General features: G+C 33.1%; 1 protein-coding gene across 1 annotated transcript in view; it reads right to left on the minus strand.

Moving 5' to 3' along the window:
• Positions 1-18,802, minus strand: part of FANCM (FA complementation group M) — a 93,261-nt gene that overhangs the window by 73,784 nt on the left and 675 nt on the right. The window contains exons 2-8 of the mRNA XM_051977697.1: positions 17,587-17,759; positions 15,180-15,257; positions 12,060-12,218; positions 10,079-10,210; positions 2,569-2,701; positions 1,352-1,480; positions 473-559 (exon numbers count right to left, since the gene is read on the minus strand). Of these exons, the coding sequence (XP_051833657.1) occupies positions 473-559; positions 1,352-1,480; positions 2,569-2,701; positions 10,079-10,210; positions 12,060-12,218; positions 15,180-15,257; positions 17,587-17,759 (891 nt within the window). The remainder of the gene's footprint in view (positions 1-472; positions 560-1,351; positions 1,481-2,568; positions 2,702-10,078; positions 10,211-12,059; positions 12,219-15,179; positions 15,258-17,586; positions 17,760-18,802) is intronic.

The raw sequence follows: 18,802 nt of genomic DNA on the forward strand, positions 1-18,802 counted from the left end.
CTAAGACAATTCCAAAGGATTCCAAAGAAATAACTGATGGTATCTGAATGCAAATCAAAACATACTACTTTCTTTACTTGTTCATTGTTGTTTTCTTTCACAACATAACTGCATAATTGCACATGTGTAACTACATCAAACTGCTTACCATCTCAGGAAGAAAAGAGAGAAAGGGAAAGGAGAAGAGAGAGAGAAAGGGAAAGGAGAAGAGAATTTGAAATTCAAAATTTTTAAAAATTAATGTTAAAATTGTTTTACATGTCATTTGGAAAATAAAAATTCAAAAAATTAAATATTCATTAAGTTAGAGTGAATACTGACCTACTTATCTCATGAGGATCAAAAAAGATTTTATACAAATTTGTACATGAACAATTCTGGAAACAACAAGTACTATATAAATGCAAGGGGGGATTATTTTAAAATTTTATCATAAGCTTATTTTGCTTTGAAGATTATGAATATAACATACCTTTCCAGGTTCTGAAATGTTCAATTACAACTTCTTCTAATTTTTTTAACTTCGGATGGCTATAGATAAATTTTTTATCATTGTGCCCTGAAAAAAATGTTTTTAAAAGAATATTTGTCATGCCAAAAAAATCACGGTGAATATGCTTTTAAGTTCTTAAGGCTTTGAACTAATGTGTTGAGCCTTGTGGTTACTAAATTTTAACCATAATTTTTGTATAATTATATCATATTGCACACTTTTAGAAACCAAAGTAAAAAACTGAGCTTTAAATTTCATTTTAAAACTTCAAAATCTTGAGAAATTGAAATACTTCAAGGAAAAGCTCAAACCACAAAATCTTAAAGGTGTCCTTCAATTTTTAAGATTCATTAAAACTATCAAATTCAACACAAAGAGCACACAAAAGAGTTTTAATAAGTAAACATCCAAAAAAAAAAGTAAATACTAACAATTTTTACTTATCCTAAATATGAGCCACATGAGCTTTAAAAACCAGCTTTGTTTTAGAAATTATTAACCATAAACAGGAAAACTATAAATATTTAACAAGTCTATTCCAGAATAAAAATATGTAAATAAATTAAAAAATTAATAGTAAAACATTTTGAGATTTATGTAAAATTCATTATGATGTAAAGAACATGTTAAGTGAAGTCAGAAGACCCATTTTTGAAACTGGTTCTATCATTTATTAACTATACAATTCTGAGCAATTACTTATTTTCACTTCACTTTATTCATCTGCCATCTGCAAAATACTACTATATATAGCTATATATATTTTGTAAATCACCAAAGAATAATATGCAATGCAAGGAATTGAAAATTGAGATAAAAGAAAAACAACTGAAAATATTAAAGAAAGATTCTACAGACCTCTTTGGATGGGATTCCCATCAACAATTCCTGAAGTTGTATTCCTATCTGAAAACATGTTCCCTAGTTGTTCAAAGAGTTCCATGAATTGTTCATTCCGGCTAAGTTCATTTTTGGTTCGAGTCATACCTTCAAAAATAAGGGAAAATATTGTTCCATACAAATTAGAAACTTACTTAATGACTTCTAATTAACATTAAAACAATTACCCAGTTAATTGATCTAGATCTGGGATTTCATTGGTATAAGGAGCCAAAGGGTAGCTAGAGAGTATATAAAGCACCAATCCTGAAGTTAGGAGGACTTAAGTTCAAATCTGACCCCAGACATTTAATATTTATTAGCTGTGTGACCCTGAGCAACTAACTTAATCCCAGTTGCCTCACAAAAACAAAAAACACAACAAACAGAGGTATAAGGTGTTCCAATGAATAAACATCCTCTGCTAATGCAGACCTACAACTACTATGCACTTATAATCTTAAAGGGTTACTTGGGGCCCTAAGAGGTTAAGAAAAACTGCCCAGGGCGACACAGCCCATCTGTGACAGAGGTAGCACTTGGTAAGCAGAGGAAAGACCCTCACTACAGGGCTGGCACTATCCACTATATCACCTGTTTCTCAAAAAGTATGAATTAAGGGCCAGATAGATGGTGCAGTGGATATAGCACCAGCTCTAAAGTCAGGAGAACCTGAGTTCAAATCTGACCTCAGACACTTAAACACTTCCTGGCTGTGTAACCCTAGGCAAGTCACTTGACCCCAATTGCCTCAGGGAGGAAAAAAAGTTGAATTAAATGTTAGTAATTCACACAAATTTGGCACAGGAGACATATGAAAATTATCAACAATAAAAAAGTTTATGGCTCTTCAGGTCTGCATGCCCATAAGTCATTAATAAATAACTTTTTTTTTCTAGAAGATTTTATCAAAATCACCCATCATTGCATATCATGCCATTATTTTGCTAGCATAATAAAATATATTAAAATGTTTTGTTTTTTTTAAATCACATCTTTTTTTTTTTTTTTTTGGCTAAGGCAATTGGGGTCAAGTGACTTGCCCAGGGCCACACAGCTAGGCCAAGGCCAAATTTGAACTCAGGTCCTCCTGACTTCAAGGCTAATGCTCTATCCACAGGGCCATCCAGCTGCTCCCTCTTAAATCACATCTAAATAGCAAAAAGTTTACATGCAAAACATTTTATTTAGCTTACCTTTAGTTCCATCCATAATCCCACAAAGGAAAATATATAAGGATCTCATTCCCATTTGTTGTAGTAATTCATAACCATGATATAAACTAATGCATATAGCAAAATCTCCTTCAATGACACCTTGTTGTCCACCCTAAAAAAAATCACAAATCTGGTTAAATGAAAGAAAGCAAATTTGATCAATATTCCATAGTGAAGTTGTCATGGCAATAGATAGAATGATATCAAAATTAAACGGCAGAGCCAAGATAGAAAAATAAAGTTAGGAACTCTTCCAAGCTCTCCCCAAACCTCCCAAATATCTTTAAATAATAATTAAACAAATCTTAGAGCATCAGAACCCAAAAAAAAGATGGGAGTGAAAATTTTCCAGCCCAGGACACCTTGGAAGGTCATCAGGAAAGGTCTATCACATCAGTATGGGAATGGAATGCAGTCTAGCACAGGTCATGCCAGCACAGCTCCAGACTCAGCAAATCAGGAACAATTCTCAGGATGACTAAATCAGTGGAAGTAGTGGTGGTTTCCAGACCTCTCAGTCTACAAATGTCAAAGACAATTTAGATGCTCAGCAGGAAAGGTTTATAGCATCTGGGTAAGAGTGGAGCAGTCTAGTACAACTACCACCAACACAGTCTGGACCCCAGCAAACCAAGAGCAGATTTTGGGAGCTAGTGAATCAGTAGCAGCAATAGGAACTTCCAGAGCTCTCAGCCTTCAGATGGTAAAAAGGTTAAACAGCTAGTCAGAAGGAGACTATAGAGGTCTCTTGCTAGCACTGAGACAGGATTGCTGCTTTGCTCATATTCTGATCCAAGTCATTGTCTCAGGGCAAGGAGGAGCACTTGCAGACCAGAGCTTGAAGACACAATGGAACCCAGAGCCACTTCACAATTAATTCCATGGGAGAAAAGAGTGCTTGTGGTCACTCCCAGAACAAAGCATGGGCCAGGAGAGCAATAAACACCTCACTCCTTAGATCTTACCACCTTGGAAGAACTAAAAACTTACAAGTCCCTAGAAGTATCTTTGAAAACAGTTGTACAAAACCCCTGAAGCTTGGGACAATGCACTCTCCCATCCTGGAAACATAGTTATATTTTAACAGAGTTAAAAGTCAAATAATAGGTTGATAAAAAGAAAAAAAAAAAAAAAAAAGAAAAAGATTTTGACCAAGAAAGTTATTGAGGCAATAAGGAAGTTCAAACCTCAGAAGATAACAACGTCAAAGCTCCTACATCCAAAGACTCCAAGAAAAATATGAATTGGTTTCAGATCATGGAAGAGTTCAAAAAGGCTTATGAAAATCAAGCAAGAGAGGAAGAAGAAAAATTGGAAAGAGAAATGAGTGATGCAAGAAAATCATGAAAAACGAGTCAACATCTTGGTAAAAGAAAAACACATAAAAAATACTCAAGAAAATAACACCTTAAAAACAGAGTAAAGGACATACAAAAAAAAAAAAAAAAAAAAAAAAACCACTGAGGAAAAGAATGCCTTAAAAAGCAAATCTGGCCAAATGGGGGAAAAAAAAAATTACTGAATAAAACAACTCCTTTAAAAGTAGAATTGGACAAATGGAAAAAGAGATAGAAAAACTCACTGAGGAAAATAATTTCTTAAATTGAAAATTTAAAAATGAAAGCTAATGACTTATATGACAAGTCAAAAAACAATAAAACAAAACCAAAAGAATGAAAAAACAGAACATAATGTGAACTATCTCACTGGAAAAACAATTCACCTGGAAAATAGATCCAGGAGAAATACTGTAAAAATTATTTGACTCCCTGAAGGCCATGATCAAAACAAAGAGTCTAGATATAATCTTTCAAGAAACTGTCAAGGAAAACTCCCCTGATATTCTGAAATGGAAAGAGTCCACCAACAATCTCCTCAAAAAGATCCCTATATGAAAACTTCCAGGAATATTATAGCCAAATTTCAGAACTTCCAATTCCAAGAGAAAATATTAGAAGCATCCAGAAAGGAACAATTTAAGTATAGTACATTCACAGTCAGAATAACACAAGACTTAGCAGCTTCTACATTAAAGCAAAACAGTGAATGGAATTTGATATTCTGGAGAGCAATGGAGCTAGGATCACAACCAAAAATTACCTACACAGCAATTCAGGGGAAAAAATGGATATTCAATGAAATAGAGCAGTTTCAAGCATTCTTGCTGAAAAGAGTAGTGCTGAATGGAAATTTTGACTATCAAATACAAACTCTAAAGCATAAAAAGGTAAACAGGAAAGGGAAATCATAAGGAACTTAATAAGGGTAAATTATTTACATTCTTACATGGGAAGATGATACTTGTAACTTATAAGAACTGTCTCATAATTAGGGAAATTAAGGCAAAAGCATTAGTTGAATGTGAAGGGATTATATCTAAAAAAAATAAAATTAAGGAGTGAGAGAGAACTGTACTGGAAGAAAGGGAAAGGGAGAGATAGAAAGGTATAAATTATCACATAAAAGAGGCAAGAAAAAGCTTTTGCAATGAAGGGGAAAAGGGAGAGGGGGGAAGGGGGAATGAAATTTAGTTTCATCAAAATTGGGTCAAAGAGGGACTAACACTCAGTTGGGTATAGAAATCTATCTTTACCCTATAGGATAACAGGAGGGGATAGAGGCAGCAAAGGTTTGACAGAAGGAAGGGCCAGATTAGGGGAAAGGATGCTCAGGAGCAAAACACTTTTGAGAAGAGACAGGGTAAAAAGAAAGAGAACAGAATAAACAGGGAAGAAACACAGTTAATAAGAGTAATTGTGATAAAAATGGAAACAAGTTTCCCTGATTAAAAAAAGCTCATTTCTCAAACATATATATTTGAGAACTGTTATACTTTTAAAAATAAGATGCATTCCCCACTGATAAATGATCAAAAGATGAGAACAATCAAAGTTATCTATAGCCATATGAAAAAATGTTCTCACTACTGATAATAAAAATGCATATTAAAACAATTCTCAAGTAGTAGTACATACTTATTAGACTGGCTAATAGGACAGAAAGACATGACAGTAGGGGATGTGGGGGAAATGATGTATTAATGCACCATTGGTAGAGTTGTGAACTGACTAAATCATTCTGTAGAGCTATTTAAAATTATGCTCAAAGGGCTATAAAAATCATGCAAGCCTTCTGATTTAACATTACTACTAGGTCCAAAAGTGATTAAAAATTAAAAAAAAGGAAAAAAGACCTATATGTACAAAAAAATATTTCTGGGAGCAAAGAATTGGAAATTGAGGGGATGCCCATCAACTGGGAAATGGCTGAATAATTTGTTGTACATAGTTATGATGGAAGATTATTGTGCTATAAGAAATGACAGCAGATGAATAAGTTATGGTATGTGAAGGTAATGGGTAAGAAACAATCAGCAGGATGATTTCAGAAAGGCCTGGAGAGACTCACATGAACTGATGGTAAGTGAAGTGAGTAGAACCAAAAAACAGAACACAGCAACAAGAAGATTATATGATGATCAACTGTGATGGATTTGGCTCTTTTCAACAACAAGGTGATTCAGGCCAATTCCAACAGACTTCTGATAGAGAGAACCCAGAGAGAAGACTATGGGGATTGAATATGGATCACAACATTATATTTTCACTTTTCTTTGTTTTTTGCTTGACTTTTTTTTTCTATCTCATTTTTTCCTCTTTTTAATCTGATTTTTCTTCTGCAACATGATAATTCTGTAAATATACATAAAAGAATTGTACATGTTTAAACAAATATCAGATTACTTACTGTCTAGAGGAGGGGGAAGGAAGGGAAGGAAGGAAAGGAAGAAAGGAAGGAAAGAAGAGAGGGAGAGAGGGAGGGAGGGAGGGAAGAAAAGGAGGAAAGGAAGGGAGAGAATAAGGAAGGCAGGGAAGAAGGGAGAAGGGAAGGCAGGGAAGGAGAGAGGAAGGAAGGAAGAGTGGAAGGGAGGGAGGAAGGAAGGCAGGGAAGGAGGGAGGAAGGAAGGGAAGAAGGGAGGAAGGAAGAAGGGAGGGAAAGGGGGAAATGACCAATACTATGTCAAATGGCTATGGAAAAACAGGGATTATGTCCCCAAAAACTCTAAAATCATGAATATTCTTTGACTCAGCAATACTACAAAGGTATATACCCCAAAGCAATAAAATAAAAGGATCCTCATAACAGAAATATTTTTAGAATATCATTTTATGTTTAAAAGAATTGGAAACCAAGATAATAGCCATCAATTGGGAAATTGCTAAACACATAAGAATGTGATGGAATACTAAGAAATGTTATATATAAGTGTTATAAGAAATGATGAAAGGGATAAGTTCAGAAAAATGTTGGAAAACTAATTATTGATTCAAAGTAAAGTGAGCAGAACTAGAACTGTTTAAATAATAACAACAATATTATAAAGCTCAAAAGACTTAGTAACTCTGATCAACAAAATGATCAACCACAATTTCAAAAGACTTATGATAAAAAATGCTAACCACATCTAGATACAAAATTGATAAACTAAGAGTGCAAATTGAAGTCGATTTTCTTTTCTTTTTTTTGGATATGAGTAATGTGAGCATTTATATTGCATGACTACAGGTATTTGTAATTGGTTTAATTTTTCTTGCCTTCTCAATAGATGAGGGAAAGAAAAAAGGGAGAGAGAAAATTCAGAACTTAAAATTGAATTTAAAAATAAAGAAAATCAAGATAACATAAATTGCAGGGATTCTTACACCCAGGTTCATGAACTTGTTCTTAAAATGCTTTGATAATTGTATTTCAATACAATTGAGTTTTTTTTTTAAACATTATCCTAAGAATGGTTTCATAGGTTTCACCAGGATGCCAAAAGAATCCATGATATCCAAAAGAGGAAGAAGCTCTTATTTAAAGAAAGGAGTTTATCTGACACTTATTGTGTGCCAGGCACTGAGCTAAGTGCTGGAGATACAAGCAAACAAGATATTGCCCACCTTCAAGGATCTTACATTTTAATAGAGAAATCACATGAAAGGAAGAGGATCACTCCTATACACAAACTACAATATAAAGTTGGCTGATAACAGTCATGAAATCCTGAATCTGAACAAAATAAGATCAAAGTAACTTTATGGAAAGTTCACACTGGTATTACAATTTCCTGTATGAGGTGATAAGAGAGGCCCCTCCTGGTAATTGGGCTTAAGGTAGATAAAGATCCAGAAAGGAAGCAGAATGGGAATAGTCAGATAACTAAGAAGAGAATCAATTATTTTCATCAAGATTTTGAAAGGGGTGAGAATGCCAAAATTATAAGACCTCTAGCACAGAATTATATACTCATTATATACTTGTTCAGTATTAACAATTCTTCCCATCTTTTTTACTTTTTATCTTTTGTTGTCTGAATTTTTATTTTTCTTCACTGTCACTTTTACATAATCTCCAACTGCACAGAACCCTACGTATCTACAGCCTATTGGTAGGAATTATTTATGTTTCATCATATGTCCTCTGCATCAAGATGACTGCGTTAATCTCAATCGATTCTGTTATCATTTAATTTTGTTTTCTTGTATATGGTCATGCTCCCTAAGTTTCTCTAGAATCCACTTATTAATATTTATGTTGCAATAATATTACATTAAATTCATATAAGATTATTTGTTCAATAGTTTCATGATGAATGAACAACCATTCCCCTCATCCTCAGTCCCATGAATGTTTTATTTCCACATACATGAAAAACACTGCTATAAATATTCTGGAATTTATGAAATTTTCCCCTCCTTTCTTTGATTCCCCTTGTTTGTTTACCCCCTCCCCCCCATCATGATTTAAGAAGACATTGATAAACTTGAGAGTATTCAGACAAAGTTCAACCAGGATGGTTAAAAAGTTTAAGTTTAGACATAAAAAGATCAGTTGAAAGAACTGGGAATAATTAACTTGGAGAAAAAAAAGACTCAGAGGATATATATATATACATGACTGACCCATGGAGAAAAGACTAAAGTTGTTGTTTGACCTCAATGGGCAGAACCAAAAGCAATGGTTAAATGTTGAAAAGAGGCAAATTAAGGCTTAATATAAGGAAACATTTCCTAGCAATTAGAGCTGTTTAAAAACTGAATGGCTCACCATAAAAAAATGATGGGTACTTCCTTCTTAAGAGGCGCTACTGTGGGAATTTCTTTGAATAGGAATTAGACTAGATGGATGTCAAGGTTCCTTACAACTTTCTTTTTTTCTTTCTTTCTTTCTTTCTTTTTGGAGGAGGGAGGGGGGCCTGAGGCAATTGGAGTTAAGTGACTTGGCCAGGGTCACACAACTAGCAAGTGTTAAGTGTCTGGCGTCAAATTGGAACTCAGGTCCTCCTAACTTCAGGTCTGGTTCTGTATCCACTGTGCCATCTAGCTGCTCTTCCTTACAACTTTCAATGATTTTCCATGTATCACTCAATCCCCCATTCATCAATTCTTATTGTTTTATAATACATTACATTCATATACTACTTTCACGTGAGCATCCTTCAACTGACGGGCACACACCCATATAGTACCACAAAAAATGGTACTTACTGAACTAAATCATACTTATTTAGTGAAAGGTTCTCTAATATTTCAAAAGGCCTGTTAGCTCACAGTCATGAGTATTCTTTCCACTGATGCAGATTGCAACTCATACATGCTTTCCTATTCTATGTGACTCTTGTTAATATTATCACTTAAGTTTGCAACGTAGGGTTTCCTCAATATGTCATCATGAGAATACCAATAAAATACAGTGAATATTAATTGGTTATTTCTTAATCTTGCCTATCATTTTTTTCACTCATACATTTCTTAGATGAAATTCTCACTATTGCTTCTCTGTTGTAATATGTTATGGCTAAACATACCGAGTAGGCATTATACATTATGATCTTTTCCTTTGATTTCTTTAATATGCAAGAATTTTCAGAGACCTATGACATTACATGATTCACATGGTATAATTAGAACAAGATGGATCTTTGTTTCAGGGAGAAGCTAGGATAATTAAAACAACTGTGCAGTTCCTCAAATGCAATCATATTCTCCCTCTCCTTGTTCAATTTTTGGAACAATGTGTTCATTTGGAATGTCCCCTTTATATGGCATATTAATTATAATTCAGGTTTTGTCTATCAGAATGTCTTCATCTATATACATAAACATATACATAGTTACACGCATATATTCAAAAGATAGGCTCTCACATGCAGACTATATATTTACTAGTACAAAATTGTCTAAAAGATATAAAATCCAAGATCCCATTATACTTAGCTTATTGACAGTACAAAAGCACTGATTTGGTAACAAAATATAAGAGTTTAAATTTACTGAATTGAGAACAGTAAACTATTTTAGCTGTATTAGTCTATCTTTAGCATCTATCTAAACTCTAATTTCCTGATGATGTGATTTTTATAGCAAAAATCATTATGCCTATCTATTATCCTAGACTAAGGGGAAAAATAAATTCATCATTTTATAAATTATTTTAAAACACTTACCAGAGTATGAGGAGATGAGTTTTTCCTAAATAGATCTCTTGCTAAAATTATCTGAAATTTTGTAAGATTGGGTATATCCTTTCTCATTAGAACATTAACTCTAATCAAGCGACTAGCAAATGCTTCTAATACCTGTGGATTAAAAAAAAAAATTATAAAGATGTATTTGCTAGACATATTCAGATATATTATGACTTCATTTTCATATATGCTTACTAATTTCCTTACTCTAAGGTTGGTTCAATTTAAATATGAGATACAATTAAAACAAACATTTAAAATTTTCAAGTAAACACAAAAAACAAAGTGGCCACAGAATTTAAGTACAATTTAAAAAACAGGACAATGTGGGTACTAACATGTTAAAAGCTTTATATACATAAAAAAAAATTCTCTTTTTAAACTTTTCTGTTGGAGGACACCACCATCTCTCAGTCACCTAGGTGTTATCCTCAGCTCCTAATTTTCTCTAACTCCACCCTATATCTAATCAGTTGTCAGGTCTTAACATTTTCTACTTTTGTAACATCTCTCATATATGTCCCCTTCTCTCCTCTGACTGCCACCATGTTAGTGCAAGTCTTCATCACCTGTAACTGATAGACTACAGACCTTGCACAGAACTAGACTCCAGCACACTCTATTGCTATGAATAAGATCTAAAACATAAATGTCTTCTTTATTTCCCTACTTTTCCCCTTTACCAACTTACTCTAAGGAACAAAGGAAAGTTATCTGCACCTTCTGCTAACTAAGGTGAGAGAGAGCAAGAAGAATGTTAGAAATAGAACCACTGCCACCTTCTCTTCCCTTTTCCCTTACTAGTCCTTGAGAAAGGTTCAGAATACTCTTTGCTTTCCATTATCTCCAAATTTGTCTTTTGCTTCTTTCACTCAGTAATGTTCAGTCTATTGAATTCCAAACAACTAAAATTTTCCACCCAATCAAATTTATGGCAGTTGTATTCAGCCACCAAATCATTCTCCCGCCTTTCTAAAAGAAGCACTTGGATCACCATCTTCTTTTTCTCCCCAATTTCAATTTCTATTTAAAAACTCATTCAAATTTCAATGAAGTTAAAATTTAAAAGATGACAAAGAACATAAATGACAATTATTAGAGGAGTTAAAACAATGTAGGCAAATTAATATACTGATGGAGCTAAGAAATTCCAATCTCTCTAGAATTTTAACCTCTATCCCAAAAGTCCCTAAAATACACACACACACACACACACACACACACACACACACACACACACACTTAACAGGACTATCAAAGACAAAGGAAAAGGACAAAAATATAGCAGGTCTAAGCAAAGTACTAGAAACAAAGTGGATGCCCACCAATTTGGAAACAGCAAAACAAATTGTGGTATCTGAGCTTAATGGAATATTATTATATTATGAGAAATGACAAATATGCATTAAGAAAACTCTAGGAAGACCTGTATGGGCTAATCCTGAGTGAAGTAAGTAGAAGCCAGGATAATTCTTATGATGATAATAACACATTTCAAAGATGCTTTCATTTATTTACACCAGAAATTCAATCAATATGCTGACTAGATGATCAAAATTCTGAAGCACACTTCCCACATTTTGGCAAGAGAGATGACAATTAAAATTAGAGGACTGAGATATAAACATATTTGATGTAGCTGATAGATTTGGTTTTTTTGCTTGTTTGTGCTTATGTTTTACAAAGCAGGATATCTATGAGGGAATAGAGAAGTAAATTAGTGGGAAATGGACAGAAATTAGACAGAAGGAAACAAAGTTCAGCAAGACAAAAAAAAAAGCAATGTTGTTTATTAAATTTAATAAACACTTTTTAAAAATAATTAATCATCAACTAATTATGACTCTCTATATAATCTTTCTTATACTGTTTTGTGTATTGAAATGCTTGTTTGAAAAACCAATGAAGATGCCATATAATAGAAATATAAAAGTGTAACAGTTACATAGAAATCACTTACCTGTATATATGTATTCTGAACTGTTACAAGTTCTTCTCCAAGGGGAACAACAATTTTTTCTATTCGTCTTTCATGAGTGAATGGCAAAATATCTGAAGAGTCTTCAGAACGAAGCTCTATTTGTCCAATTAATAGGTTTGAAACAACCTGTTGCACAGCCTATACATTTAAAAAAAAATTATAAGAGTATATTGAAATGGGTTTATTACATGAGAAATGAACATGCATGTAGAACTCCTAAATCAAGAATAAAGAAGTTCATAATTCATACAAAAGCTTGATTATTTATGAGTTGCAACAAGGTGAGAAGTAGAGGGCAATCCCTTCTCAAATAGGTGTGACAAAGGGAACAGGAGAGGTAGGGAAAGGAGTAATCCTCTGCTGAAGAAGAAAGGTTAAAGAAAGGGAGGAGAAACAAATGAGTAGATGGCAAAAGCAGCATTCTTTTCCCTAGGGAATTGTTAGAATATGAAGATATGATAGCCTGCTTAACTACAAGGCTATCAGTTTATCAATCTGGTGCAGACCAACTGGTGCCCATCTTATACCTGATTCAGCCCTCAAAGTCTCATTCTAAGAGTTCATCTACTGATGCAAATAACACATTGTGTCACCTGGAAGGATGAGAGGGATAAGGGAGGTCATCCTTTCACATACCCTTGGGTCTAGTGTCTCTGGAAAATAGCAACTCAAAAAGATAGGTTAAATTGGCTTTAGGGCAACAACAGAAAGTCAGAAAGTAGCAAATTTAAATTATAGCCAGATTAAAAAATGCTTTTAAAAGATTGCTATCACCATCAGAAATCAAAAGTAATTCTTTAAAATACTGAAATTTCTCACTTTTAGAATGCTAATTACATAACCCACCTTAAGGATCTACTATCTATAAAAGTATACCAGATTGATGAGTTGATTGATACTCTTTTACTCATATCTTTTTTTATATCTTCGTTACAAGGAATAATTCAATGGAAAGATCAGGAAGGGATCTCTAGAGCCTTCTAGACCAACTCCTTCATTTTACTGAAAAGGAAACAAGCCCAAATAAGTTTAGTGACTCTCAAGATCACAGAGCCAGGAAAGCACCAGAAACATGATCCAAATCCAGGTCTCTTGACTAGAGAGTCAGAATTCTTTCAGCTATAGTATGTTGCCTCTCTGGATACAGTGGAAAATGCGAAGTTATATAAAACCAAACTATATCAATAAAAATATGACTTAAAAATAAGTACACCAAGAAACTGGAAACTAAGTGGATTCCCATCAGTTGGGAAATGGCTCAATAAGCTATGGTATATGAATATAATGGAATATTATTGTTCTAAGAAATGATGAGCAGGCTGATTTCAGAAAAGCCTAGAAAGACTTACATGAATTGATGCTGAGTGAAGTGAGTAGAACCAAGAAAACATTCTACATAGCAACAAGATTATGTGATGATCAACTGTGATGGACTCTTTTTCAACAAAGAGGTGATTCAAGACAATTCTAGTAGATTTGTGATGGAAAGAAATATCCACATCCAGAGAGAGAAGTATGGAGACTGAATGTGGATAAAAGCATAGTATTTTTACTTTTTGTTGTTGTTGTTATTGTGTTTTCTTTTTTTTTGTTTGTTTCTTGTGTTTTTCCCCCTTTTGACCTGATTTTTCTCATTCAGCATGATAAATGTGGAAATATATTTAGAAAAACTGCACTTGTTTAACTTATATTGGATTACTTGTTTTCTAGGGAAGAGAGGGAGAAAAATTTGGAACATAAGGTTTTGTATGGGTGAATGCTGAAAACTACCTTTACATTTATTTCGAAAAGCTATCATTAAAAAAAAAAAAATTAAGTATGCCAGAAATAATATATCATAGTAGGAGAAAAGATTTTCAAAGAATATTCTCCCCTTTCCCCCCACTCCTAGGACGTCTCACATTCTGTGCATGGTGCTCCCAACTGTGAGAGGTATGCCTCCTGGTTTGGGAAGAGGAGGAGGAAGAGAATGGGGGGAAATACAAAGTAATGACAAAAAATATCAGATTTTGGTGGATGTAATTCCCATAACTCCAAATGAAAGGAAATCCAGCATAAAAATCATTTAGTATAATATATACTAAGGAAGTCCAATTTGAAATGACACAACAGGTGCAAATTTGACATTGTCACTATCAGTCAACACAAACTTACTTCAAAGTAAATTGCAAAAATGAGCAGCACACCATTTGCTACATTTGAAAGTGAAGTGTAAAATATCTAATTATTCTTTGTCAGTGAGTCAAAATGTTATAATGTTGTTTGTGGTTCTAATATCACTCAATTTGGAAAGCCAGTTGCCTAATCTTGCAGCTTCTAAAAAAGTAAAGTAGTTCTTGAGTAATTCAGCAATTAATAAATCAAATATTAATATAACTATGTAAAACACTTTGCTGTCTCTAATTTTAAACAGTTAAATAATATCCTTCCCTAATATATAAATACATAATCTATGGGAAGAGACAAAGCTTCTCCTTCCCTCCCCCCCAAAGGAAAGAATTAAAAAACTATTATCCTGGATAAAAAGATACCAACTCTAAGACATTGGGGAATTCTTCATAAAGAAGGTATTTGAGTTATTTTTTAAAAGCACAGATAGAACCTTCAATGCAAGGACTATGTCATCAATAAAATAGTTTAAATATTAACCTTCTAAAATAGAGATAGCACAGACAAAAATATTGGCTAAGTATAATTTAATTTATTAATTTAATAGGATCATTTAATTCACTGTTGTCGCAACAAATTATTTAGGGAAATTAGGAATGTAATGGGATATTTCCACACTCTTTGTATACCTTCAATGCAATAAAGATAATCATGTCTACTTTTATGCTCCCTGATGCCATAATCATGGGCTGGATCAAATATGGATTCTTTCTCTGCCTAATTTTTTTTATTTTGGCAAGGCAATTGGGGTTAAGTGATTTATCCAGGGTCACACATGTAGGAAGTATTAAACATCTGAGGTCAAATTTGAACTCAAGTCCTCCTGATTGCAGGGTTGGTGTTCTATCCACTGTGCCATCTAATTGTCCAATGGATGGCAATTCTTATATATTTTAGGTTTTTATTAAATAGAAAAATCATCAAACTTACCTTCGTGTCACTGCCAGGTGTAGCACTGAGAGCCAATATTCTAAAGTGCTTCGTATATTTAACTAGTTCCCTTACCACCTAGGAAAAATATTTTGAGTACATGTAATTAAACAAACATTCATTAAAAAAAAATCTTTGTAAATAACATTTTGAATATATATAGTCTTTAATTTAAATGTAATAATGACAGATAATAGGCTAATGCCTTACAGTAACAATCAAAACCATGTCTAATATTCAAATCTGTACTTAGTACTTGATTATTTTTTACTTTAAAAGTAAAAAGTAAAACATTTTGAGAAAATGTTTCTACCAAACTTAAAAAAAACACTTTTCCTTACCACATTTCTCACTGTCACATTCATATTTTTCTAGATATTAGCATAACTACTACTATTAGTTTTCGAAAGAGCACATTTTTTGGAGGTACTTTTGGAATTTTTTTACTTGAGCTTTTAAAGGAAACAAGTGAACACTAATGTCAGTTTTATCTTTCATTTACAAGTATTAATTTTTAAAAAATAATAAATATTAATATCCTATATTTAGATGTACTGTCATAGAAGTCAACATATTATCTATTCCAGAAGATTATAAAAGAATTTAAATATATATCTTATTAAGGTTCTGTTCTCGATACTGAATTTGGGGTGTGGAAGGTAGTGCTAGTGACCCTAGGTTATTGAATGTTGTTATAGTTGCAGAACACAAGCTTTGACATATCCTAACAAACCGGTAAAACTAAGTATGGATGAGCCCAGCAAAAGATTACATATCTGCTATCTGAGGACCATGCTAACTAAATTAAGAAGTTCATTTTCAGTTTGGCAATGTAATGAATTTTTTAACTATAACTCTCAAATAACATATACTAAGTCAGAAAGGCTGTTACCTTTCAGAAAAGAGAATAGTTACATTGATAAAATCACTGGTCTCTTTAAACATTTAAGTTAAAAAGTAATATATAAAAATATAAGCTTACAAATAAATATACGTTTTTCCAAGATGATGTCTGAAGAACCAAGCTCAGTTTTTAAGAATGAATGCCCAATTTTGAATCTACAATATAATTACTGATAAATATATATATATGCATATATATATTTCCAAATAAATGGCCTAATTTATCTCAGTAGCTACCTATGCTCATTCACAATTTAAAAATTCCTTGGAAAAAAGTACCTAAAAGCACAAAGCAGAAATTAACATACTTATCAAATTTCAAAGGCCCTCAAAACGAACCTTTAGAGCTAATGGACCTCAAGCAAAGAGCTGAAATGTATAGAAACTATGAATTTAAAAAGCAAGGTAAATTTGCTTAGTTCTATCATTATTTTCTTTTTCTCTCCAAGACCTTTAAAACTCTTTTCTGTTTTTTAATCTAATCAATACTTTAAAATGCTTGAGTCCGTGGTCTCTGAAAAGCTATACCAAAAAGTATGGAGGCCAGAACCCACAACATAAAATGATTACTTTAAATGCAAATTTTTTAAATGCCAATTTTTAATAATCAATTCTTCTTAAAAATTGAGTAAACTGATTTCAAAATTGCTGTTTATGATTTTTTAATTAGGTTACATAGTTTGGAAAGTACAAATTCTGCTTTTATGTCCGTTAATTCCCACTACAATATTTTGCTAACAGCTCTCCCTTCCTTCAATATGTCCATCTATCAATTTTGTCCTAAATTATTGCCAAGATTATGCCATAGGCAATGGGTACCCTCAGAAGGTTATTAGATTATGAAAAAAGCATTTTAAAATTATAGTTTAGGGGGCAGCTAGGTGGTGCAGTGGATAGAGCACCAGTTCTGAAATCAGGAAGACCTGAGTCCAAATCTGGTCTCAGACATTTAACACGTCTTAGCTGTGTGACCCTGGGCAAGTCATTTAACCCCAAATGTCTCAGAAAAAAAAAAGATTACAATCTAAACTTCAGGAGACAATATAGGTTTCAACAATTATTCTTAATTAGGAAGCCTATTAGGAATTCTAATTCCTAATGTGCCAAGCATATGATGTCACAATAATAATGCAATGAAGAGAAACTGAGGCACAGTTTCCAAGCATAATAATTTATTAGCAAGGCTAGCAGTAGCCAGTAGATGAGATCCAAAGTCCCTCGGTGATCAAGAGAATACCAATCCTTACTCTCATAGAGTTTATATTATATGTGGTAAAGATACATTGAACTGGTGGCTAGAAAAAGAAATTTTGGCCTAGGAAGTCATAAAGACTGTGAATCTGAACAACAGAGCTGTCAATTGACAAATGCTTTCCAGATTAGTTAGTAAAGATTATAGTACCAGAAAAGGGGATGGAGAAAAGGTAGAAGAGGATGGTTGTGTTGGAAGAATAAGGATAAGACATAGTGACAGGGCAGGAAAAAATACTAATAGAATCATTACCTGGCAATAGGCATAGTTTCCAAGAGCTTTATGAGCTTCATCAATAACTAGGCATTTAATTTTAACAGCAGGACAGGCTCCACGAGAAAGGTCATTTATCATAACTTGAGGAGTAAGAAAAAGAACTCTTTTATTATGCCATATTTCCTTCCTGGCGAAAGCTTGAGTAGAACCTGAAAAAAATAAGAACAAGTAAGATTCTAAATTGTTACACTTAATAAAGTATGAAAAAAAATTGACCCATTTTTCATAGTGATTTTTTTTCTGTACTAACTGGCTTTATTGATCTCAAAACTCCACATCAGGGCCTAAACATCAAAGTAGCTATTATATTAGAGGACAAAAGACCTAAAAAAAATAAGACATTTAAAAAGATTCAAAATAACTAAAAGGAATGATGACAAGGGAAAAACCCTAAAAGTTAATTTTCACTTATACATGTGGTGAATGAAAATCTAAACATATATTGTTGTTGTCTGCCCTTCATTCTCAAAAAGGACCATGGCATCAGAGTAAATTCGATTTTAATGAAGACTGTGCAAGGTCAAGTGTCTCATTTTTTCCCCTACAGAATCATCTGGGTCCAGTGGTCAGATATAGATCAAGAAGACTGGACATGGGTAAAACAGGAGACCTTGGCCTAATGAACGATCTCTTCCAAGTATCTAAGGCATCAAAAGGCTAAGAGTTGGGTTTGATTTTTTTTTTTTTTTTGAGGCAGAAATAAGATGCCACCATTCCCACTTACTATCATCATCCCATTTATGATCAAGTTAACTATAGATCAGGAAAGCTATAGCTTTCTTCTGGATCTGGTGTCAGACTCTTCCCTTTAACTATTGGGTAAACTTGAGCAAGTAACTCCATCTCACAGTCTATTTCCAAATTTGTAAAATTGAGATACTACTACTTGTTTACCTACATCACAACAAGAATGCAATGAGGAGCTAGTGCAACAATGTAAAAGGTACTATATATGGTTAGCTATTATTAAAAAATCAAGGATCTTTCCTGTTCCTCTTTAATTCCCGATAAGTTCATCTTTAATTTATCCTGTATACATCTCATTTGGACATAGTTGCCTGTTTATTGTTTCCCAACTTAGGCAAAGCCTTTTATTTGCCTTTTTTTTTTTTTTTTAATATCCCCACACTTAGTACAATTCTTGGTGCTTAGTGAGGACTTAATAAATGTTAACAATAAATGACAATAAATA

The sequence above is a fragment of the Antechinus flavipes genome, chromosome 2, assembly GCF_016432865.1.
Source record: "Antechinus flavipes isolate AdamAnt ecotype Samford, QLD, Australia chromosome 2, AdamAnt_v2, whole genome shotgun sequence".
Classification (NCBI taxonomy): Eukaryota; Metazoa; Chordata; class Mammalia; order Dasyuromorphia; family Dasyuridae; genus Antechinus; species Antechinus flavipes.